The following is a 24,052-nucleotide window of genomic DNA, read 5'->3' as shown; positions in this document are numbered from 1 at the left end:
TGATTATGATAAGCTTCATGCTGGCCATTTCCTATGTAGTAATATTGTTTGTCTCACTCTTTTGTTCAAATAAAATAGACTCTGATCACTGCATTGCTCTCATTTTGATCCTCTATCCTCCCTGTTATTCATTTCACCCCGCTGTAAATGGGGGAGTATCGATTCCATCTCTGTTTCTGCTCTCAGTTGTGTCGCTCCATTGTGTCTTCGCCGGTTCCCCGTAGCTTGCTAGATTCTCTCTGATAGGCTTGTTCATGCTTACATTGGCATTAGGCACACAGCGTCTATGTTGTGAATTTATCATTTCATCCCACTCTCCTTCTCTTGTCCACCAAGATCATCAGCTGCTCGCAAAGTCACCCCCCTCCTCACCCTCAAAGCCAGATCTGAATCTCAAAACCTTCATATGCACAGTGGTGGACCAAACTACCCACTAAATTCTGTATGGAAGCTTCATGTAGCCTCCTGCTTGAAGGTATTTCAATTCTGATTTATAAATGTTTGAGCGTCAGACAAAGACGCCATCATATGACAAAACAATTAGCTCCTGTTAAAGAGTGAGTTCCAGCAGACGTGCACATCAAAGATCAGTCTATTTGAAGCCAAAACTGTTAATAATTACGCTGTGAGATGAAAATATGCACTAAAAACCACCCTGTGTGAATTCAGAGCGAACCCTTCCTTGGATTTATTTTTCATCTGACACAAAAAATAAAGCTTCTTAGTAGCAGAAATAGTAATTTATTCTTTAAGCCCATAGGCTCTTAGAGGAAGTAAAGGGAAAATACCTTTTTAGCGTAATCAAATCAACCACTTCAAACCAAGTCTTCAGTGCTGAGATGTCAAAATGTGCTGCATATTGAATATCAAAATGAGAGGGAGTTTCTCACCTCCCAGAGAGAGAACACGCTTCTAGGTTCTGTCTTAGATTTCCTCACAAGACAAACATGTGAATGAGCATATTGTGTTGCCTCCCAGTAAGTGAGACAGACCACCACAATTCAGAAACAGCAGTCTCTGATGCTGTGGCACAGAGTGACGCCACAGAGGGGACGAGCCTGCTGAAATGTGCTTTAGGCTGCTGTCTTAGTGCACATCAGTCTGAAGTGACTGAGGCCGACAGACCCTCTTCAGCTGTGTGTAAGTGCAGCACACATACACACACACACACACACACACACAGTGGAGCAGAAAGAACAAATGGCATACACCTGTCGAACAGAGCGCCGTGTCAGACTAATGTGAGGTGCGCCAGGGGAGCGCACAGAGAGTCTAGTGCAAATCAAGAACTCACAACAAATCAGAGCTGAAAAGGATGAGGGAGCGCACCTGGAGACCGCACTTGGCACGGACAGACACAGATGAAGAGCGCCTGCTCGCTCAGCTGACTGCTGATGCCAACGTCTCATCTGAGGTATCACTTCCAGACCTCCCGCCCTGGGACAGCATTCTTGCCCAAATTTACTGGCAGAGCATCAGCTTCAGTGGATGATGGTGAAAGAGTGTCAGTCCTATTTAACGAAGAGGGACAGATGGCTTGAATACCCACTTACCTCGTCAAACACTTCTTTATCCTGCACTGTGGCTCCATCCCAGCAGATGTAGGACGGCCCAGGCATTATTCAGTCCTCCATTTTGATTCTGTTCAATATAAAACATCATTTTTGTGAAAAGACAGTGTTGGCAGATATAGAGCAGAGTATGCCTGTGACAGAAATATGGCAGGAAATGTTTTTGCCCGTGCTCTTGTTCTGACGCCGCTCAACGGCTGCAAACAGCAAATAATGTTCAGCCGCTATCCAAACAATAACAGAACGAGGGCTATAGCCAAATGTGCCTCTAAATCTTTCATAGTGTGTTCATTTGGAAACCTGGAAAACCAAATCATCCAGCAACTATTAATCATGGTTAATTTGGCGGCAGAGGAATTTTTCCAAAATTTTACTTCAATAACAGCAGCAATAGCACAAATTAAAATTCTTACAAAAGTCCTGGAACCAACATTAACAAAATGTACTTGAAGTATCTTAATGTGAAACAATGGCTCCTGTGAGAGATATATATTCTTTCTGATAAATTGATAAACACATTTTGACAATTTATTATGATGCAAGACACTACAGGTAAGTATAGGCTAAAATTCAATGTTGGAAAATGAAAAATGAGACATTATCTTATTATTAATGATTTTACGGAGGAGAACTTGGCTCTTTTTTATGACTCCATAAATATGAAAATAAACTCAGCAGCCATAAAACTGACATGTTTTTTAGAAATAAGATCAAATGATTCAGAGTATAACAAACCTTTAGAATACAAATGAAACTGGAATGCTCGGTGTATAAGTACTGCTGAAGTAAAAAAACAAAACTGACTGGGTGTATGAGAAAATGGCCTGAACAGAAATTGTGATTGGAAATAGACAGATAATAAAATAAACACTCAATGTGTATCGTGCGTATTTTATTTCGACTAGTTTGAAACACGACCTGTAGGGGAGCATAATATGATAAGAAAATCTCACAATTGACCTGTCAATGGAAAAAAAAACTTTTGCCTTTTGAATCTTACAGTAATACCTGTGCTGAATAACTGTGCTACAGTACACTTCTTGAATAAATACATATTACAGTTCTCAAAAATTAACAAAAGCATGCTTGTTTTCACCTTAATGAATAATCCAAGATACATTTTATATCAGTTCATTTCAATATTCTTCAATATTCTTTGTAGTTAAAACGTAGCGATGCACTGACCCACTGAAATGAAAAATATGCAGCTGGTTTGAGTGAGGGACATAAATATATATATATAAAATAGCACATGCAAACTGTGCAGCTGCAGCAAGGTTTGTGCTTGAGAATGAAGCAGCTTATGATTAATACGTGATGGACAGGGAGGTGCACAGGCAGATGAACACCTCTGTTTTTGCTCGTAGCCTCTTCTCCAGCTCCTGACCTCTGCTAGATCAATGTGTGAGCATAACCTGTCTTGTCAGAGCAGTGAGCCCGTTTCTTGTAGGTCATGCTCTTGCTCGCATATTAACACTCAACATCGAGGCTGTTGGAGGGCAGAGAGCGGAAAAAAACCCGGCCTGAGGATTTAGGGTGGTATCTCTAAACTTTTAAATCTCAGATGTTTTTGATGATTGCACTTCTTTTACCCCATTTTACCCCAACAAAGGCAAGGTAATTATCTACAGTGAGGCATAGGTTTGCTTTTTTTCTCTTGTTGTGCATGTGTGTATCAAAGAGGGGTTATTGTGTGATCATTTGTTTGGATGGGGGGTTTTGTCGTGAGAGGTTTCCTTAAAGAAGATCAGAATTGAGTCCTCTCTCGCTCCATGCAGCTTTTCTCCCCTGAGCTCCTCAATTTTGTTGCCGGCAGTTTTTTCCAGGAAGAACTTGAAAGATTTCTTGTGCAATCCACAGTTCTGTCAATGCCCAGTAAAAGTTTCAAAGTGTCCCTGAGCAAGGACACCTAATCCTTGTGTATGTTTGCATCAGCATAGTCTGCATAGCCACAGACTGGAAAGTGGGGAAAAATCACCCTGATCAATTCAAGAATTTCCATCCTCAAGCTCAATTTAATTGCAAGAAGATACCAGTGAGACATCCCTGTTTCATGGCAGCAGCAGAAGAGGAAGAAGAAAAAGAAGGAGTGGGTGTTCCAGGCCATGCACATACCCTGCTTTAATATGCAACAACCCCTGAGCCCATTCCTTTGCATGAAACAGGTGGAATGAGGGAGGTTGACTCCAGGGAGAAAGTGTGAAGATAAGGTTGAGCGGAGAATGACAGAAGGTAAACGTGGCAAACCAGAAAGCACATGTGTGTCTGGAGAATGTGGAACGAGGGCGGCTGTCATCACAGATCACTGGCAATTGTATATTTTGTCTCACTAAATTTGACGCAAGACCTCCCTCTGATTGGCCGAACCCCTTGTCGCTCACAGCCTTGGTTGCACAGGCGAGAGATGTTATGTACGTGAAGGCCTGCCCCCTCTCTCTCTTAGGTTGCTATAAATAGGGGGGGGGGGGGGAGAGAAGCCTAGGGCTCTCAGTGTAATGAGATTAAACCAAACCAGCCTCAGCTCCCAGTGTTTTATTGGGCTTTATTTCAGTTTCCATTCTGTGTTTCAATATGTATAAGGCAGATATTGAGCGTGGCTGCTTCTGCATGCTAGGTTAGAGCCCATGCAGGAACATTTGGTTGTGCATCAGAATGTCAGTGTGCGTTTGCTTGCATGTAAGTGTGTGTGTTGTGTGTGTGTGTATTTACATGTGTAGATATGATGTGAAGGACTTGTGTGAGTTTGTGTGTTATGTCCTCATTCTGCACCCCGCAGGGCATCTCTTAAAGATGTGCTCATCACGACCGTGAAGCGTTTGTCACCATGAAATTGCGCCATCAGGAAGTTCCGTCCACTGGTTGAAATAGTCACGAACTTTGCTTCCTGACTTTCCAGTAGTTTCTGCACTGTCGCTGCCAGTGGAAAAGTGAGAGTCGACCACAGTGCATGCAGCCCGTGTGTGTGCGGGGAGACAGAGAGCCCAACTGGCACAGCCGCTGTGGCTGAGCGCCTGTGTGCGAGCATGTGCTTGTGCGAATGCCTTTATGTCTGGGGACAGGCAGAGTGGGAGACAGCCATTCTGTTTGGACATACTGCTGATTCTCACAGCCCGACTCTGACGGTTTGGAACGGTCTGCTAGACTCTTGCCGTCTCTCCTACCATGACGCCGAGGCCTCATTATTCAATCACAGCTTCTCCCTCCATCATTTTGTCATCATTGAGGGAGCACTTGGCTCCCCAGGTTCACAGGATTCTCAGCTGATAAATATAGAGTTATTCATCTCTTGCTTCTGATCCCATTGGGAGGGAATTCTAACATGATCAACATCTTAGCCGCACATCTAACACTTGTCAAAAGAAGACACTCATCAGTGGTCAAAGAAAAGGAAAGACAACAGGATTGAGGAGAGAAGGGGAAACAAAAAGGCTGCATTTGAATTGGGGGGGGCATTTCTTTTATCATGTCTGAAATTATAATGCTTCTGCTTAACAAAGAGGAAGAATTTGAAGGACGTCAGGGCAGCGAATGACATAAGAATAAAACAAAATGACAGACAGATTGAGTCATCAGAGGAGCATGTTGCATTCACAGCCCCACTGCAAGGCAACGGCCCTGAGGCAGTTTCTGGACAAATTAATCCACACAGATAATCCTGAGCTTTTTTTTTCTTCTCACTAATGACATCTAACTGCTATCTAGGATAATCACACTGGCTTTCTTATTGTTCTCTTACTAACATGATTCTCCTGGTTAATACCAATTATAACAGCACTGTAATTTCAGTACAGTTTTGCTAATTGTCCTTGTTAAATTTATGGTATATTTTATCTCCAGGGATGTAATTTACCTCAAGGTAAAATACAGAGCCTTTGATGTTGCGGAGAAAGTTCTCTTCATTTTCTTGTGTAATCCTTTATGTAATAAATGCACATTATGCATCACAATGTGTGTTATGAAAAACAGGGTAATTCAGAGCTGTTGTGATCTATATTTTTATTGCAACAATAGATCACGTAAGCATGCGTAATGTAAAGAAGGGGGTTTTCTGACGAACCCAGATTAGAGGACAGTTCAGAGCATCAGGCTAAATGGACCATTTCACGGTGTTTTTAAATCAGGCCTGTATGCTTCCTCAGTCAGCTGCATCCTGCCCAGCATTTTCTTTCTTTGTACCACATTATGGCGGTAATTATCTATCATTCTGGGGTAATACGCAGCCAACCATCTTTGTGCGAGGGAATATGCATGACGGAGTGGATGCCAAGACTGCTTATTAGTTTGCGTTTCACTTCGAGATTTGATTAAATAGATTAAATATGAAATAAAGGATGTGAAGATTTCAGAGCATGAAAACACATCTAAATAGATAGATGGATGGATAGATAAGAAAAGATGGCGAGAGAGATAGATACATATAGACATATGGATGGATGTATGGATGGACGGATGGAGAGACGGATAGATAGATGGATGGATAGATAGATGGATGTATAGATGGATGGACGGATGGAGAGACGGATAGATAGATAGATGGATGGACAGAAAGATGGATGTATAGACAGATAGATTGATGGATGGATGGGGAGACGAATGGATGGATGGATGTATAGACAGGTAGACAGATGGATGTATGGAAGGATGGGTGGACGAATAGATAGATAGATAGTTAGGTGGGTAGATGGATAGACTGATAGATGGATGGTTGGATGGAGATATAGATAGATAGATAGATAGATAGATAGATAGATAGATAGAGAGATAGATAGATAGATAGATAGATAGATAGATAGACTTGTACGTCAACAGAAGGTGGCAGACTGAGTGAAAAGACAGATGGAGAAAAAGATGGAGGGAAAGATAGTGAGATGGTGAGGAGGAACAGAGCCACAGTGACACAAAGGTAGCTCTGGATGACTCACACTTCTCTTCTCTTCAGAGCCTGGATTAAAATAAAAGAGGCCCAGCAGCCCCAGCCTGCAGAGAGGGAGTTACTCGCTCCATCTCAGAGATATGGTGATGCGCTAAAAATACCGTTCCATGTGTGTGGGGGGGTTATGGATTTGGTGGTATAGTACAGACGCCAGCGATACCACTACACTTTCCAGAGTCCGCCTCGATCACATTTCCAGCTTCGCTCAGCCCATCTCTTTTCTCATCATCTCTGTTCCACAATGTGCACTAATTTGGTTTTGAGCATTCTTCCATTTTCTAGGGACGCTGGCCCGTGCAATCAAAATCTAGTTCATTAGGCAGAATTCAGCTGGATACCACTTTTATCCTGACCCCCCCATGCCTTCTTTCCAGCTCACCTGCCGTTCGCTATAGCACCTCCTATCAAAGCGGCTCCATTAAAAATCAAAAGCAAATCAATATAGTTTTATTGCTCTTGCTACTGCAGAGCAGTTTCCCCTCACGTCGAGGAGTTTGCCTCTCAACTCCTAATTTATTTGGATACGAGTGGCAGGAAACTAGACGGAGCACCGAGTGAACACGTCTCACCATCTGTCATCTCTCAGGATGGCTCTCTGTCAGCTGATCCGTCTGTTTAAGCCCATGCTCAGACTCCATAGCAGCAGAGATGAGGAGAAATACAGTGGTGCTCCTGTATCACAAATCTACAAGGTGCTTCTTGAGAGGAGCAATGCTTATTAAACAAACCGGTTCCAGCCCTGACATGGAAGTGGAAGTCTGGTTATATAGAAAGAGCTGGGTGTTGGGGAGTCACGATTTTTCAAAACTTTTCATGCTAAAGGGCCTCTGGGGTGACAGAGAGGATTTACATATAAAAGCATAGGGAGCTCTGTGGTGCAAGAAGGATGTGTGAGTGTCTGCTGACACTGGGTGTACCCTTACAGTCCCTTAAATTCAATCAAGCCACAAATTACACACACTTGTAGATATCATTAAATATATCAGATTTTTCATCAAGATCATTGAGTTATTATTCCCTGTGGAATTGGTCAAAATGAAAAAAAATATTCAATTTTAAGTGAAAAGAAAATTGTAGATCTGCACATTTGTCCAGATCCACCTCATAATTGAATTGCTTTTCTTGACACCGGTGTCGGCTCTTATCACCACAATCTCTCTTGACATCTTCTTCTCTGTCTTCTCTGTGTGTCACTGCTTTATTACTCTGATATATATAGGGTTTTTTTCTGCGTCTGTCTATGCTTGCAGTGAGTCCAGCGGGGGATTCCCTACTGTTTCCACACATCGCCTCTCACTTAGACATTTGCGTACACACATGCACACTTTCAGAGAAAATACGGAGGATCTGCGGCGTTCAGTTGGAAAACACCCCAATCTCGCAATGTTACAGAACGTAAGAAAATAGTAGTCTGGGATCCACAGAATATGTTATGGGTACTTTCTTGGCTCAAGATTTGTGGGATTCCATTCTGTTGCTTTTGAGTAATCCTGACAAACAAACAAACAAACCAAGAGACAGGGACAAAGACATAATGCAGAGTTAACTAACTTTTGCATTTGGCCAGAGGCAGCAGAGAGAATGAGAGAGACAAGGAAGGAATATTGATGGACATAAAAAAAGACAAAGAGAAAACAAAACAACTTTTCCGTGGAGCTGTGCTGACCTTGCTGACCCCTGTTTCTAAGACATGCTGTAAAACTGCAGGAGACAACAACAACAACAACAACAGTGCCAGAAACGCACTGCACTCAGAAAATACAGTTTTTTCTCTTTCCTTTGGCTTTACTCCAAGATGGTGGCTCTGAATTCAAGTGGTGACCTTCAGCTGTATTGATATCTGATGGTGTTTAGGGTGAACACTTGTCACCCTTTTCCCAGAGTCACTTAATTTTAGAACGTAACAGCGGAGACATGAGTTTGAACACGTGCCAGGCAGATGAGTTGTTTTTTTTTATGGCTAAGACAGTAAATGATTCTTGACTGGCCAAGTCAGCCATCTGACCTTAGTTCAACTGAGCATGTGTTTCATGTCCTGAGGAGCAGACTGATGGCGAAAAGGCCAAAAAAGCAGGCATGATGTGAAGATGGCTGCAGTACAGGCCTGGCAGGACATCAGGGAAGACATGTAGGAAGAAGTGTCCTTGGGCATAATACTGAGCCTCAAATTGCCTCTGATGTGATCTTTATTAACATATTTTTTATGCTAATGCGCAGAATCTGTAGACGAGGGACAAGATTTTAGGGCTGGAGTGTTCTGGTTTCTGGTTTGATCAATCACATTTGAGCAGGCTTCGGTTGCCCACAAGTAAACAGTCCATGTAGAAAGCAAAAGAGGCGACACACTGACCGAAATCAATCGCCTACCTTCTTTTTGATTTATCTGCATTCATATGCAGATAGCTGTTGATAGAGATTAGCCAAAACTTCATCTGGACCAAAAACACCAGCAAAAAAGCATTGCTGCCTGTGTTTTGTGCAGAGAAATGTTTGTCTCGAGTGATAAAAGAAACCAGTTGGACTGTAAACAGTGTACGGAAGCCCGAAAATATTGGCTGTTGCCTCCAGAGGCTAATTTGTCATCAGATGATAGTCGATGGACTCCGAGATTGGTCCATGTGCATGTGTGCGTATTACTGAAGCACTGTATGAATGTGTGTGTGGTCTATAACGCTAAAAAAGTGCATTGTGAATGCAGTCCATTTACCAATGTGCTGGTGTACAGATCCAAACTAACCAAAAACGTTTGAATGTCCGACTTCAATGTATTTTTATTGTATTATTTGGAAACACACATCATTCAGCTTTGTGCTGTCAGAAAAGCCACCTCACAAAGTTGCAGCCAAACAGAGTTGAAATTCGAGCAACCTGGAAAACCGACACGGCACTGACAAGATGTCGGCCTCCACCTGAGGAGAGACTCCGGTGAGTTCAGAGATCTACTGATGGTGATGCGAGGTGATGGACGCCTCTGGTGGGTTTTTGAAGACTACAAACAGCAGAGGAAATCATCAGGTGAAAGTAAACCAATCCAGGTAGAATTTATTTTGTACAGTGCATAAATAGATAAGGAGGCCTATCCTTTCACAATGTGGAGGGCATGTTGCTCTGCAGAATAAAGGCTGATTACCCTGTCTACTGTAGCCCATCAAATAAATCCCTTTCCTGTGGCATTTGCCAGGTGTGTGATTGCGGCCAATCCCTCCGGGTTCTTCCTGAAAGGCGTGCGCTCTGCGCTTTCAGAGGCTGCGGCCGGCTCTGTGTTCGGCCACCCGGAGTTTGGTTGGTGATCCTGTGCGCAGGATAATCTGCTGTAATCTCCGGCTCTGTGATCTCACCACAGCGCCACTGATGGATGGATGGGTGGGAGAAGCTTCGCCTAGAGCGGACATTCGAGGGGTTATCAAGGGAGGGGGTGGCGGATGGGGCATTTATGGGCTGAGGAACGTCAGGGCCACTGCACTGCAAAAAAACCTAAAAATATTAATAACCAGACTGCATTTATACTCTATGTTAACTGATCAAGCACAGGAGCTTCTTCTGTGGTCATTGGTTATTTTAATGTAGGACTCATGAGCTAAAGATAAACCTAAGCTATTAAAAGCCACAAGCAACTGTTCAGTTATTTCAACAAGAGTTTCAAGTGAGATTTACTTCCCTGTTGCATTAGTCCTTTCAGCAATGATGCACTCAGGGTTGTAATATTCAATATAAATATTGTAACGTTCACAGCCAGATTCGGTACAGTACATTCGGTACATGCATCTCACTGCAGCTCTAAGAATGTGGAGGGAGGGGCCGGAGAGGATTTGAATTGTTGGACATTGCATTGTTTTCAGTTTTTAATCTGAGAAAATATCTGACTCATCTGAGATCCGTGCATGAAAAGACTCATAACAAGCTGCTGTCACGCACTGGATGACAGACAGGGTTTCTGGAGAGCTCTAATTTGAATGCGATGAATGCTGGTAAGTATGCTAATGATGTTTCTTAACTCGCGTAATTTGACGAGTTTAATGAGCGTTCAGCCGCCAGGTCACGAGAAGTCACGCAGCTCGGATACACAATTAGAAGTTGTGGAATGGCTGCAAAGTGACAACAATAAAATATTACGTAATTGCATTAAGTTGGTGATAAAAGATACGTTTATTTCACCAGTGTCCGATCTGTCGGTGTCGCACTGACCCGTGTCCCTGTTCTGTCTTTTATTCTCCTCATGTGTCATCGCTTTATTCTTATCCCTGCCTCTGTGAAGCTCCCGTGGCCAGATACCCTCTCTCTGCCCATGTGGCTTGGCGCCAGCGCTTTCCCTTCAGATCTCCAGCCTCTTGTGCAACGTACTGTAAATGTCGACATTAAAACAGAAGCAGGCTTGAGCGTGCCTCTGTCTCTCTCCCTCTCTTATGATTGCCTGACAAACGACAAGCTGAGGCAAGTGGAGATGGCAAGCCTTCTCTGGACATGTCATTTGAGATGTGTCAGTGATGGGCACATTGCCCTAAAAGCATGCCCCAGCCTGAGAGTGCTACATAATAAATACCCCTGTGCTCGATGATTCAACCGCACCAATAGAGTACAGCTGTGATTACACGGTCAGCCCTATAAAAGTAGCACCCTTTCCCAATTTGCAAGTCCCCCACTCCTCTCTCCCTTCAACTCCCCTCAATGCCACCCCCACACTTGTAGCAATCAGCCAGGTGCTAAATGCCTGGGTGAGGCACAGCTCATTGGTGGGTGGCGGAGTGTATGGTGGGGATGGGGGCTTGAAATTGCACGTGGAAATAAGCATCTGTGGTTGCTTGGCAGAGGAGGAAGCGGGGGCAGGAAATAACTCCTCATTCTCCACTGATGCTGAGAGTACGGCCCATGTGCGTGTGTCTGTCGTATACAGGGAGTGCAGGTGATGGACACTGGGAGGTTATTCATTTACTTAGTGAACAGAGGAGAATTAAGAAAATGGGGCGGTCAGGATTGACTTTGTTGACTTTTTTTTTTTAGTTGCTTAAATGAACGACTTTTGGCCTCCTCCCCTCCGAGAAGCTTTGCAGCAGCGTACAGTGTGATGGAGGGAAAGGGGACCTGACACCGACCAGGCTCCCGAGGGAAAACGCTGATGTGGCAGCAGCCTTCCTCGGCCGAGGTCTTCCTTGTGACGGCTGTTAATGAATAATCAATGGCAGAGAGATGGTCAACGGAGGAGATGTGTGCCAATCTCCTCTACACTCTCATACAGACTTATAGGTTTAATTAAACTAATCGCTGCACTGACTCCAAAGCCCTTTGAAGCCTGCTGTATTAATGACTTGAGAATCAGGCTCGCTCTTTTGTTGCAGAAATGTGTGCCAGGAGGAGAGCCAATGAAGTGCTGCTGCAGAACAGTCTAATTTTACCGGCTTATTCCACACACAAGGATTCTCTCCAAGAACATGCACATCGTTAATTTAATAACTGACGACGTACTAAAGCAATACCTGTGCATAGGTTTACTCAAGCTGAGTACAATTCAACTTGATGTTACACAGCTAATGCACATGCGATATATGAGCTTTACATTTTCCAAGTCAGCGACCACATCTCTCAGTCATGCAAAATGAATCACAGTATTGTTGTCAACATGTCCATAGTCCGTGTCAGCGCTCGAGCACGGTCCGGCTGCACCCATTATCATTATGCTACAGAGGGGAAATAAACACTCTTGCTTGTTTGTCATTTTTCTTTAAACATATTTATTACGAGAATGCAGCGACAGTGCCCCTGCAAAATAATGTTGGGGGCAAACTTGTTTTCAGGGAACTTTTGCATTTCCATTGAAATCCATCACTGCTGCTATGTTTATGTGCCGTCCACGCGACTCAAGTGCAAAATCTGGGAAGCTCAGAAAAGCCCCATTTCATTTGGAATCGATGGTTTACTGCATTTGCCTCCTGAATTTTTTTATATCAGTCATGACTCGACTACCAGTCATGAAGGTATAGACTTGTTAACACTTACAGTCCTACCTTGTCATCAGTCAAAGAAAAGAAATCCCTTATCTTACTTTTCATCACTGTTGTTTCATATTAGCTAACCAGCTGCAGAGTTGACAACCTGCTTTCTGTTTACACCGATGCCCGCAGGCCCATGTGTGAATGAGTGGTCATGCGTGGACAGTCTTAAAACAAAAACATACGAGAGAAGATGCAGCCAAACATGAAGGTTCAGAGTGTGATTGCATGATCCAAATCCGAAAGGTTTCACCCTGTAGATTGCCAGGTTGGAGGTTGTTTGTTTGTCAGTGCCAGGGATTTTGTAGAAAGAAGGGAACGAGAGGGGACGGCAGGTTTATCCCAACAGCTGACTAAGGCTTTTCATACTACTACATTTTAGTTTGAAAAAACACACCAACTGCAGAAACGCCTGGCGCAAAAACGGGGAAATTTAGAAATGCTGACCAATTTTAGTCTGAAAAATGAGTCTGGAGGGACAGAAGCGGAGAGGTTTGGAAACAATGAGGAAGACAGAACTGCTTGCTGAGACAGTGTAGAACACAACATGGCTAATCAATTACAAGCCATGCTGACTGTGATCTTTGCCAACAGCTACTGTGAAGTTAAGTTCTGCATTTTATGATTATACAACTGTTTACATGCGTTGGAGACAAATTGTTATTTGAGCAATTCCTGTGTACACCAACACACTCATGCCCGGTGTGTGTTTTCAGCCGCGTTAGCATGGATGGGGATTAAAACTGAAAGGGGGCCAAAAGGTTTGTGTGGACAGAGATCGTTTTAGTTTAAAAACATAGTGGTATGGATGTTGCCTCACATAGACACGTGGTTTTGTCTCTGATGTACATGACCGAGCATCTCAGTGAGTAAACAGAGGGAGGCAGGTCAGGTAGTTACACGAGAGACGGCAGCTTTAATGTGCTCCTCTGCATCCTGACTGAGATGGTTTGTTGTCGTCCATAAGAAGGAGTTGCTCAGCTTGCACAAATCCCCGTAGCTCTGAAACCTGTGATCATCATGTCATTGTCCGCAGCAGTACACTCCAGGGACACTGCTTTCACATTATGAAACCAAGAGAGCTGCCCACAGCTCGACTTCTAATCACCCTTTGTGCACGGTGTGTGTGCGTGTGCGTGTTTGTGTACATGCAGGTTTTCTTTTTATGGTATCGGAGTGAAAAAAAGAGCTTCATGGATTAATGGTCATCTGTTTGTGAGCGTGTTTTTGCCAGTGTGTGTCCAGTGTGTGTCGCATGTTAAACATTAACTTTGTGCGTATGTTTGTGTCTGCGTGTGCATGAGTCACTTTCCATATTTAATAGGCAATAGAATAACTGTCTCTTCATCAGCTCTCCTGAGATCACAATAGTAACTGTCGTGTGAATCAGAATTCTCCACATTTTCCCAAAGATTATGAAAAAACACTTTTTCTTTGAAAAACACTGTTCAAACAGGCTGTATGTGAGGCCTTTTCATAAGTGACTTTCCAAGATGAGCTCCACCATCCGTCCCCAGTGCGCCATAAACAAACGACAGTTACTCTCTACCAGGAAGAGAAGGGAGGGAAAAAAGGGTAAGTAGCTGAATGTGGAAGGCAGGAGGGGAGGAGGAAACAACTTGACAGGACATCTTATCTTCACTGTGTTCTCTGCAGCTCAGGCTTTAAGCTACTTGCTGAAAGGTGGAACATTGAATTCATGCAGCAGGTTTTCTCTTGCTTTTTTTTTTTCTTTCACTTTTTTTTCCTAGCTGCTCTTGCTGAAAAAGGCTTAAGGAAAAACAGATACTATTCACAAGTCGTCTCATTTGTGCTTTCATTTGGTTGGTGCAGAGCGTACATTCAAACTGTGTGTATCTCTCGTCTTTGTCTCCTCAGGACACTCGCAAATAAACACACAAATGGAGGTTGTCAAACAGACAACACACAAGCATGCATGCACACAAACACACAGACACACACACACAATTTCAAATGTCCAATCTGTATTCCAAACACTGACGAAAGGTTATTCCTGCTACCACAAACAAGATGTGTTTAGAGTGACTTTTCCAGTCAGAAAAAGTAAATTCTATCAAATCTTCAGCTTGTGACTGTGGTGTAATATATCATCTATTCCTCTGACTTCAGAGGTACATTAACCTGCTGACACCAAAAGATCAAATAACAGGTCTTTGTTTTAATTGAATTGTTTTAATCATCAGTGCAAAAAAATTCTGAAACACTGGAATAATATTTGCTTTTGCTTTTAAAACATAAAAAAAAATGAGACGTGTGCATCCAAGTTAAATTTTTCTTCCAAAACTTTTACATCACCTTTCTGAAACATATTTAAATTCACTAGATCTGGATTTTATATGGATTAGCACCAAATTGCACAAACTCATCAGTCTGCTAAACAAGCATGATTTTTTTTCATCAAGATCCAAGAATTATTCCCTGGGAAATCAATACCCTCCATGGTGGAAGTAAAAATGTGTAATTCATAAAATAAAAACAGAAGTAAAAGCACTGGTCAGCGTTGGAAGCTTTGTAATAGTTTTTGAGAACTTCTTTGCCACTCGTTTCCTTCCCTCTTCACACTTGCCACAGCCTTGTTTCCAAATGACGTTTTGGCAATTCCAGGGTTAATGAGGTAGTAACAAAGCTATTAATCAATACCCCCTGTTATCAGAGGAATAAATAACATCTCAAGAACATTAGCGCCAGCAAACCTGACGCCTGCAGGGGTTCGATACCTCCAATGTGGTTTTTTTCTAATATTGACACTGCAGTAAAATATTTAATGCATTTAGAGTTGCAGTGTATATTAGAAATGCAGCCATGTAAGTGTACGAAGAAGAAGAGGAAAATCCAGCTTGAGGCTGTCTAACATTGTCATCACTGAATTAGTTGTGGTTGACCTAATGCACCTTGTTTGAAAGCTATTTCATGGTCTAATTGTTGCTCATGGAGAATATTAAAGTTGCTCCGTGTCTGCTCACATCTAAAGGCCAAGGAGAGTGCTGCTGGTGAGCAAGGCTGATGGTGTCAAAATACAAAATGTTTTGGGCGTAAACCTCACGCACTCTTAAGCAGAACATGTAAACATTTACACAGGGCTATGAGTCAAGCCGTTTTCTCCTGACCTTCTTTTTTTTTTTCTCCTCCTCTTTCTGGGTTGTTCTCTATTTTCTATTGAAATCCCCTTTACGCAGACCCTGTGTGTCTGTGTTACTTTTACCGATCAGCCTTCCTGTTGCTGCAGAGGAACTGTGAGCAGTGAGATAAGTAGACTGTGAGCACATGCTTGCATTTGGGGAAGTGGGGAGGGGAGAAAAAGTAAGAGATACAACATGAAGGGCAAAGTGCTGGCTAATTAGGAAATAAACAGAGGTCATCGTCGGCCTCCTTTGAGCCGAATGCTCTCAGCGGCAGCAGTGAAACTCGGCGGTGGAATGAACTATCGGAAGAGTTCTTTGTGAGGCTCTCGGTGCTGAGGAAGAGATAAATCTCAAACAAGCCTGCACGGGCAAGGATTAAGGAGACCTCCATAAATCCAGGGAACAAACTGAGGATGTGAGAAGATGGGAAATGGAGCTTAAGCATCTAGGGCCTGAGGATCACAGCGCTGGATATGCATGTTGATGCACTTTGACTCCTCTGGCATGAGACACGTGGGAGCGCAGGACTAAAGGGAGGATCAGAGCCTTGTTATTAGATCCTGCCCTGGTTTAAGGACAGTTTGCACCACGTACAACAGGTGCTGCGCGTCTGTCTGCCTCAGACGTGAGTTGACGCACTAAATAGTAGATGAGGGGGGACTGCGTGGGAGAGGGGGCGGCTGAACAGACGAGACAGCCGATATCAGTGGAGGCTGAGGGAGTTTTCTTTCACTGGTCAGCCCCAGCAGGGCCAGAGCGGGCAGCGATGAGTCAGAGGAAGCTGACACGACAGCTGAGGTTGTGGGAGAGTCCTGAGGGTCCGGCTCCTGTGCCCTCTCTCACCTCACCCCTGTCACCGGTCGATCAGCCTCGTGGACACGGCGGCTCGGCTCTGTTTCGGCGTATGAAACTGAACCGAAGTATTCAGGACCACAGCCGCTCATCACTCTGTATTTGCAGGTATAGTTCTGCAACCGAGCCACTGATCTGTAATTTTGCCCAGTCCTCACAGACCTATCGTTTTTATATTCCACAAGAAAAAGTTGAAGGTGAGGTGTGTGTTTGTGTAACGAGACTGTAATATTACACCCTGAAGAAGAATATGTTCCCTGCACATGCTGCTATGACACTTGATGGGTTAGAATTTTGGCGTGCTGCATTCACAAGACTCAAGTCTCATAATTACTCTCAAAGTTGTCAGGAAAAAAATGTATTAATTAAAAACAAGGATTAGCGTGTGCAGCTTGCAGAGGTCCCCCCTGGCAGACGTTTGTTTTTTTTCATTACTGAAGAAACTTGTTTAATGATAATGATATCTGTCGCCGTACAGTCACATTCAGCCTTCTGGGGGGAGAGGAGTTGCTTCTAATTGGCCAATTTAGAAGTAAATTCTAAAAATATCACACTTCATACTTAATTTTAGAAGTTGAAGTGAAAGCTGCTCACAAGCGTGTTGGCAAGTAATGTTTAGGAGGAGCGGGGAGGTGCTGAGGAGATAAAAGTTATACTACATTATAAATAGATGCTGCAGCTACACCGCAATATTCTTCACTATCTGCTGTCGTCGTCCAAACATTTGACTGCGGCAGGAAGGTGACAATTCTATATAAATATCATAATATAAAAAACCCAGAAACAATTTCAGCAGTTTCTCTTTTTTTTTTTTACAAATGTTTCAGATAAATTGATATTTGTCCTATTAATGCGAAAAGTCAAAAAGACATTTTTCTTCTGTGATACCAAACCCTCTTCAATCAGTAGTGACTTAATCTCCTTGCTGCGAGATCGACTGTTATTTAATCTAAGAAGAAGTTGGTGTGAGGTTGTTTTTAATCGAGGGCTTGCTGGCGGATAAAGGCTTCCATGACTGCAGGTGTTGGTTAAAAGGGTATGAGTGTAACTCGAGAAGCCTTTGGGTTAAGCCCGACTTTGAATGCATCTGGCAGATTAGTTTCTGCCTTGTGTTTTGGATTTAATGTTAATCAGGCATGTGCTGGTCCGATGCTGGGAGGACAGATGCTGAGTGGACAGATGCTAAGCGGACAGATGCTGCGTTTGACCCCAAAACTGAAAGGGAAAAAAAAACAATAAAACCAATAATGTCAATGTCAACCTTGACTCTTTTTCTCTGTTTCCTGATGTTAAATAGAAAGCTCCAAATCTGGTGTCCAATAAGAGGTTGTTTTGTAAACCTAACCACTCGATCATTCTCGTCCTCAGACAGCTTTGGCTCGAAGAGAAGCCGGGGATGATGCGGTTCATTTTGTTCACTTAATTTGCTCCAAAATATGACTTATTAGTAAAGTGTAATTCCCAAGGCACCTCTGTGGCAGTCTGCCAATCCAACAATTCTGCAGAGTCGCAGCTGTATGGGTTTAATGCTGCAGCTTCTGTGACACATTTCTCTATTTCACTTCCTCTCAGAAACTACCAACACTAGCAGATGGTGAGAGCGGGTTGTGTTTGGATGTTAGGGTGTATCTTGACACATTTTGGTGTCACTATCAGATAAGAATGTAAGAACTTAACCCGATTGCCTCCCTGTCTTCTCTAACCCTTCAGCTTCGATTCGGAGAATGGTCCCTCGCCAGGCCGCAGTCCCATGGATTCGCAGGCGAGTCCAGGGCTGGTGCTCCACCCTTCCTTCCCCCAGAGTCAGCGCAGGGAGTCCTTCCTGTACCGTTCGGACTCCGACTACGACACATCCCCCAAAACCATGTCACGCAACTCCTCCATCAACAGTGAGGGGTAAGCACGTAGCCATCGTCCTGGATCAATCACGTGGCAGAAACATGTTTATTAAACCCGCACTCACCCAGACACACACAAATGCAGACACACATACATTATCCAAATCAATCCAGCAATGGCTTTGGTTGTAATTATGCAGGCAACACACTCATAAAATGCTGATGAACTGCTGTGCTCTGTTTCCTGGCTTGTCTTTTGCTAAATCCAAACTACCTTCATTCCATTAGGGTGTTTCAGGATGATTTCTCTGTTTAGATCCACATAGGTCTTTGTAAACACCCAGCTTTCAGACACAGCTTCTCATATAAACACTAATATCGAGCGCCTCAGCTGCCCAGACCGCTCACATTCATCTCATCCCCCACTCTTTTTTCTTTTCAAATGTTGTCCTGCAGGCACGCCGAAGACATGATCGTCACCCCTTTTGCTCAGGTATGTTCTGCGCGCCTTTTCAGACAAGTGCAACCACTGTAGAATTATTAGAGAAAGGTGGATAATTAGTGCAGTGAACTTGTCCCACCCTGACCCCACCTCTTCCTCCCTCTTCCTCCCCCTCTCTTTCCCTCCTACGCTGTCCATCCGTCCCCCAGGTGTTGGCCAGCCTACGAACTGTAAGAAGCAACTTCACCATCCTCGCCAATGTCACAACACCCACTAACAAGTCAGTATCATGCTGTCAAACTCCCCTTCCCCCCACTCACACTTGTAATGACTGCCTGCTTTGTTTGTGGTGTGTGTTTTACTGACGTCTCTCTCGCTCCTGTGGGGAAACAGTTTTGCCACCATGAATAACCAGTTTATCTTTATCAGACCGTGCTCAAGGAAAATATGATCTACATTATTTGGCATCTCTCTGACTCCGGTTGGCGGATGACTGAGCGCAGAGAGCACCATGCCTCGGATGCATGTCCCTGACTCTATTCCCAGACAATGCAGCCGGTCAATAGCACTAAAATTATTTTCCTTTGTAATGCAGTAGGAGCTGGAGCTGGCAGGCTTTTAGCTCCATGCCAATATGATATATAAAGCAATGCACCACTGAATTAACAGCATCTATAATAATGTGGTGTTGTGCCTCCTTCACTACACAATTAAACAACCACGATGGCTATTTGAGAGGTGAGCACAGTTCAGGCTTTGTCCCTGACTATTTTGGATATTTCAATATTTGAAGTGAAACTGGATAATTTTTCAAAGGGAAATTAAGAAATGAACACATTGCAATGTTATCCAGTTTTCAACGACATGCACTCGTCTGTTTCTCGCTTGAAAATGCTTAACTCACATGAAAATATTTATATCCCTTGTCTGTGAGCCAAGCCTTTTGTTGCCTCACCCTGTGATGCTGAATGTGTGTTGAACCCCAGCAGGGGGCAGCAGTGTGTTGTTCTCCTCCTCATGTAACGAGATGTTTGTCCACAGGAGGTCACCAGTGACAAGCCAACCCACTGTTCCCCAAGCTACACTCTCTGGTGAGTTGTCAGCTAATTCAAAACTCTGGGTCCAAACAGTCCCACAGTCCCCTCTCACAGATTTAAGGACATTCTGGCTCCCACACTCCCTGAAAGCATCATGAGCAGACTAAACGACTGCAGAACTTACATTTTAGGAGACTGAATGGATATAAAAAAATATGATGCTTAAGCTGTAGTAGATATATATTTTATGAAAAAAATGAACTTAAAGTCAATAACTTTTTATTTGTCAATGAATACATTTCTACTCTAACTACACTGAGACTGAGAGAAAATTCCTTAAAGGGATAGTTCACTCATTATCCGCTCACCACTATGCCGATGGAGAGTCCACAAAACACTTCTGGAGTTTCCTGGGTAAACCCCGTTGCAGCTAAATCCAATACAATTGAAGTAAATGGTGACAACTTCCTCAAACATATAAAAACTACAGATAAAATCATAAAATGCCTCAATACTGCTCCTCTGGAGCATTGTTAGAAAATGGATCACAGTAAACATTTACGCTAAAAACATGTTGTAAATGACACAGTTTTGAGTCAATTTTGGGGATTTTATCTATTATGATTTTATCTGTTATTTTTGTACATTTGAAGAAGTTGTCACCATTTACTTCAATTGTATTGGGCTTGGCTGCAAAGCTGTTTACCCCTGAAACTCCAAAAGTGTTTTGTGGACTCAAAAACGTCCCCCACCCCTCCATCGGCATAGTGGTGAGTTGATAATGAGTGAATTTTGGGGTGAACTATCCCTTTAACTGACATTAAAAATGTTTTAGTTTTAACCAAATATACGAATGAGGCATAATCAATGTTTTCTGATCATAAAAAAGTAAACTTTAAATAAAACTTAAAATTTAATATTTCTTTAAAAAAATTTGAAACGTATCTTTATATTGGTAAAGTGTATAAAAATATGTTTGATTAGTTTTAGGGGTAAAATGTGACATGTTTTAGTTTTGTTGGTGGATTTGCCCTTGACTGTTCATTTTAATTACAAGCTGAAGCATATTTTCCCCAAAAAGGCATTTCAAAACACATTCACTGTTTTGTGGAAACTCAACTGTAAATCCAGTTTGTGTCGATTTACTGAGCTGCAGGACAGAACCGTAAGACCCACATATCACTTTAAACAAATATTTTATCAGGCAGTCACTGCTTTATGCTACTGTTGTGCTCTTCTTCTCCTGCTGGTTTATGTATGCTGTGTATTGTGTGTGTCCTTCCCAGAGGAGACATACCAGCAGATGGCACGGGAGACTCTGGAGGAGCTGGACTGGTGTCTGGACCAGCTGGAGACCATTCAGACCCACCGCTCAGTCAGTGAGATGGCCTCCAACAAGGTGCACACCCATCCACACACACAGTCATGTATTTACTGACTATCATCATGAACATATATACGGTTGATTTCAATATATCACCAAGTCATGAGAAAGGTATTTAATGGACTGCCGCTGTGCACAAAATATGCAATTGCTTACTTCCTGTTTAAGATTACACAAACAACACAGCTCAACCATATGGAAGTGAAGCAAAAAATAGAAACCTTTTGGGTTAGAAACACCTCGATCTGGTGCAGCCCACCTCTGATATTACACATTGATCCTCCACAGATTGTTTGGAGACTCTGCTCTTGAAGTAATCACGTGCTGGGTTGTGAATTAGCAGCAGCAGGTCTTGAAAGTGTGTTTCCTGGGTTTATTTGCAGCCTTGTGATAGTAATTGCATTGGTAAATAATTAATGTGGGCTGTACCAAATATGTGGTAAACCATCTTGGTAAATTAAATTGACAAATATTATTGGTTGCCGTGGTTAAGCGTTTGTGCTCGTAATGGCAATGACGTGCAGGGTTGGATTTTGATGCATTCTTTATCACTACACATCTACATGTCTGTGTGTGTGTGCACATGGGCAGGCTCCTTATGCATTTGTACAGTATTTGTGGAGACATCGGGAAAGGAGAGAGAGAGAGAGAGAGGGAGGGAGGAGGGAGAGTGAAGGTCTGTGGGTGGGGAGGACATGAGAGGGAGGGGGAACTGGTCCTGATGCTGATGTCTCTGCTGTAACCTTGGTTGCTATCGAACAGCAGCAGGGTCTGCCCTTCCCTTTTAGTCATTGGCTTGCCACTCTGACCACGAGCCATGTGGTTTGGGCAACAACCAATGACATAGAGGCAATGCTCCTTTAATTGTGCTCGGTTTTAAAGACACAGCACTGTATACCTTTATTATAGACATCCTTCCCATATTGCACTCAACAGTTAATTAATGGTGTGGTTCTAACAATGACAGAGGGAGAGATGACAGTGGAATGCTTTGTGGACATCATTTGTGTCCGTGTGAGTGCTTTTATGTGTGTGAATATACAATGTGCAAAGAGAAGTCTCCTGGGGTAAACAGAGTCTCTGTGAATATGTTACTGCCTTTTAGCAGCCACAACCAGGCTGCAGAAATCCTACGCACTGTGCCAACATGGAGGTACACACATGAATATTCCCACTCAGTCTCTCACTCTCACTCACACCCTCACTCACACACATATTTCCGACAGACGTACATGCTGTCTTGTCGCACATGCGCACTCGGGCTCGGAGCGGAGGCAAGCACAGACACACACACGCACGCGCCTGCAGCCACACTGCCTGATTAGCTTGCGAGAGCTGTCTACAGCATCCAGGGAAATGGCGCAAGAGGCAGAGCATTGGAGGAGGAACGGCAGCCTAAAGCTGCAGGATTAGACCTCTGGCGTTTTTGGCCAGCTGAGGCATGGATTGACTTGGAGCAGGTCACTGGGCTACAGAGCTATCAGGACGCAGCCCGATTGACTATGGACTGACTGTGTGTTGCTGAGATCGGTGTGAGGCAGCACAGACAGGGTTGATGCACGGGTAGGACTGGGCCGGGCCTCTGGATCCGTACCGTGGGGGAGGGGCAGTCGACGCAGGGAGAGGGAGCGTGTTTTTCCAGACCACATCTCTGGTGTGATTCTTCAGCCTGACCGTCTGCTACAGGCCTGCCAGCTTCCCTCTGTCTCTTTCTCTCTCTTCCTCTCCATCCTTGTTTTCCTCCTGCTATCATCATCTATTTCCCTCTTTTTCCCTTCCCCGATGTTCCTGCTGCCATCCCAGCTCCCCTCACCTCCATCGTTAGATACCACAGTCCTCTTTATGCTCTGCCATCACCAACTCTTCAGTCCTCTCACCTCCATCATCTGAATTTTTATTACTGTTTGTAAAGCAGCACACTTCTCACAACATCATTTTTTTTCGCTTACATCCCTCTCACATTCCCTCTCCTCTCCTCCATTGGCTCCTCTCTGTGCCCTTCAGACGGTCCCTCACTCCCTCTCCCCCTCTGTTTCCCTTCATCTTCCCTTTTTCGGCTCCCATCCACCTCTACCCTGCAGTGACTGTAGATTTGGGTCAGTCTGCTCAGCAAATGGGATGAGATGTAGTCTCCACAGCAGCCGGATCCAGGGGGCTCCTGGTCTGCCCATCAGGGGGACCCTCATCTTTGGACCACACTGAGGCTGGAGCCTGACTCTGGACTGACTGGGTGGCCTGCTTTGGGGTGCTGCATGTAGGCAAGGACAGTCTGCACCAGCAGCCCCTACCCTCACCCCTTCCCCTGTTCCTTCGCCCCCTCTTGGGGCAGCCGTCACTCTGGAGTGTCCCGGCTTGACTGGCTGTGGCCTCTCCCCACACACCCGGACGACGCCCTCATGCCACTGGGGCACCTGCAGCGCCCCCACCCCACTCCACTACCGCACCTCCTGCCTGTGCCATCGGCCCAAACCCCCTGTCACCCTCAACATGGGTGTGGTGGAAGCCATTGACCCGACGCCATCCTCCTGCCCCTCACCTGTACCAGGGGGCTACAGGCTGCCCCGCTCCTCCAGCTACAGCCCCCTGCAGGGGAGGGCTGGGGCAGAGCTGGACCTTGGTGCAGCAGCTGGAGGGGTTCTGGAGGGGGGTGGGACGGCAGCAGAGCGCAGGACGCCCTTAGTGGACCTGTTCTGTGAGACCTGCTCCAGGCCCTGGCTCATCGGCTGGTGGGACCAGGTAGGGCTCGGAGAGCTTGCAGAGGGCAAACAAGGCCTGGCATTGGCCATCTTGGATAATATACAGTGGACTCCTCAAGTGTTTTTGCTACATGTGCAAACAACTGATGTCTTTGCTAACTACATGTTCTTA

General features: G+C 44.2%; 1 protein-coding gene across 4 annotated transcripts in view; it reads left to right on the top strand.

Annotated features, from left to right (window-relative positions):
- Positions 1 to 24,052, top strand: part of pde4a (phosphodiesterase 4A, cAMP-specific) — a 40,201-nt gene that overhangs the window by 5,956 nt on the left and 10,193 nt on the right. The window contains exons 1-6 of one of the 4 annotated variants that reach the window (XM_020094603.2): positions 15,691 to 16,591; positions 18,194 to 18,379; positions 18,778 to 18,814; positions 18,973 to 19,043; positions 19,805 to 19,854; positions 21,087 to 21,199. In XM_020094603.2, the coding sequence (XP_019950162.2) occupies positions 16,281 to 16,591; positions 18,194 to 18,379; positions 18,778 to 18,814; positions 18,973 to 19,043; positions 19,805 to 19,854; positions 21,087 to 21,199 (768 nt within the window). In that variant the 5' untranslated portion in view covers positions 15,691 to 16,280. Of the gene's footprint in view, positions 1 to 15,690; positions 16,592 to 18,193; positions 18,380 to 18,777; positions 18,815 to 18,972; positions 19,044 to 19,804; positions 19,855 to 21,086; positions 21,200 to 21,901; positions 23,921 to 24,052 lie in introns of those variants that run through there. The other 3 variants (XM_020094602.2, XM_020094605.2, XM_020094604.2) reach the window with 3 other exon arrangements.

The sequence above is a fragment of the Paralichthys olivaceus genome, chromosome 5 (assembly GCF_024713975.1).
Source record: "Paralichthys olivaceus isolate ysfri-2021 chromosome 5, ASM2471397v2, whole genome shotgun sequence".
Lineage (NCBI taxonomy): Eukaryota > Metazoa > Chordata > Actinopteri > Pleuronectiformes > Paralichthyidae > Paralichthys > Paralichthys olivaceus.
Note: the sequence above shows the minus strand (reverse complement) of the source record. Positions and strands in the feature narration are given on the sequence as shown.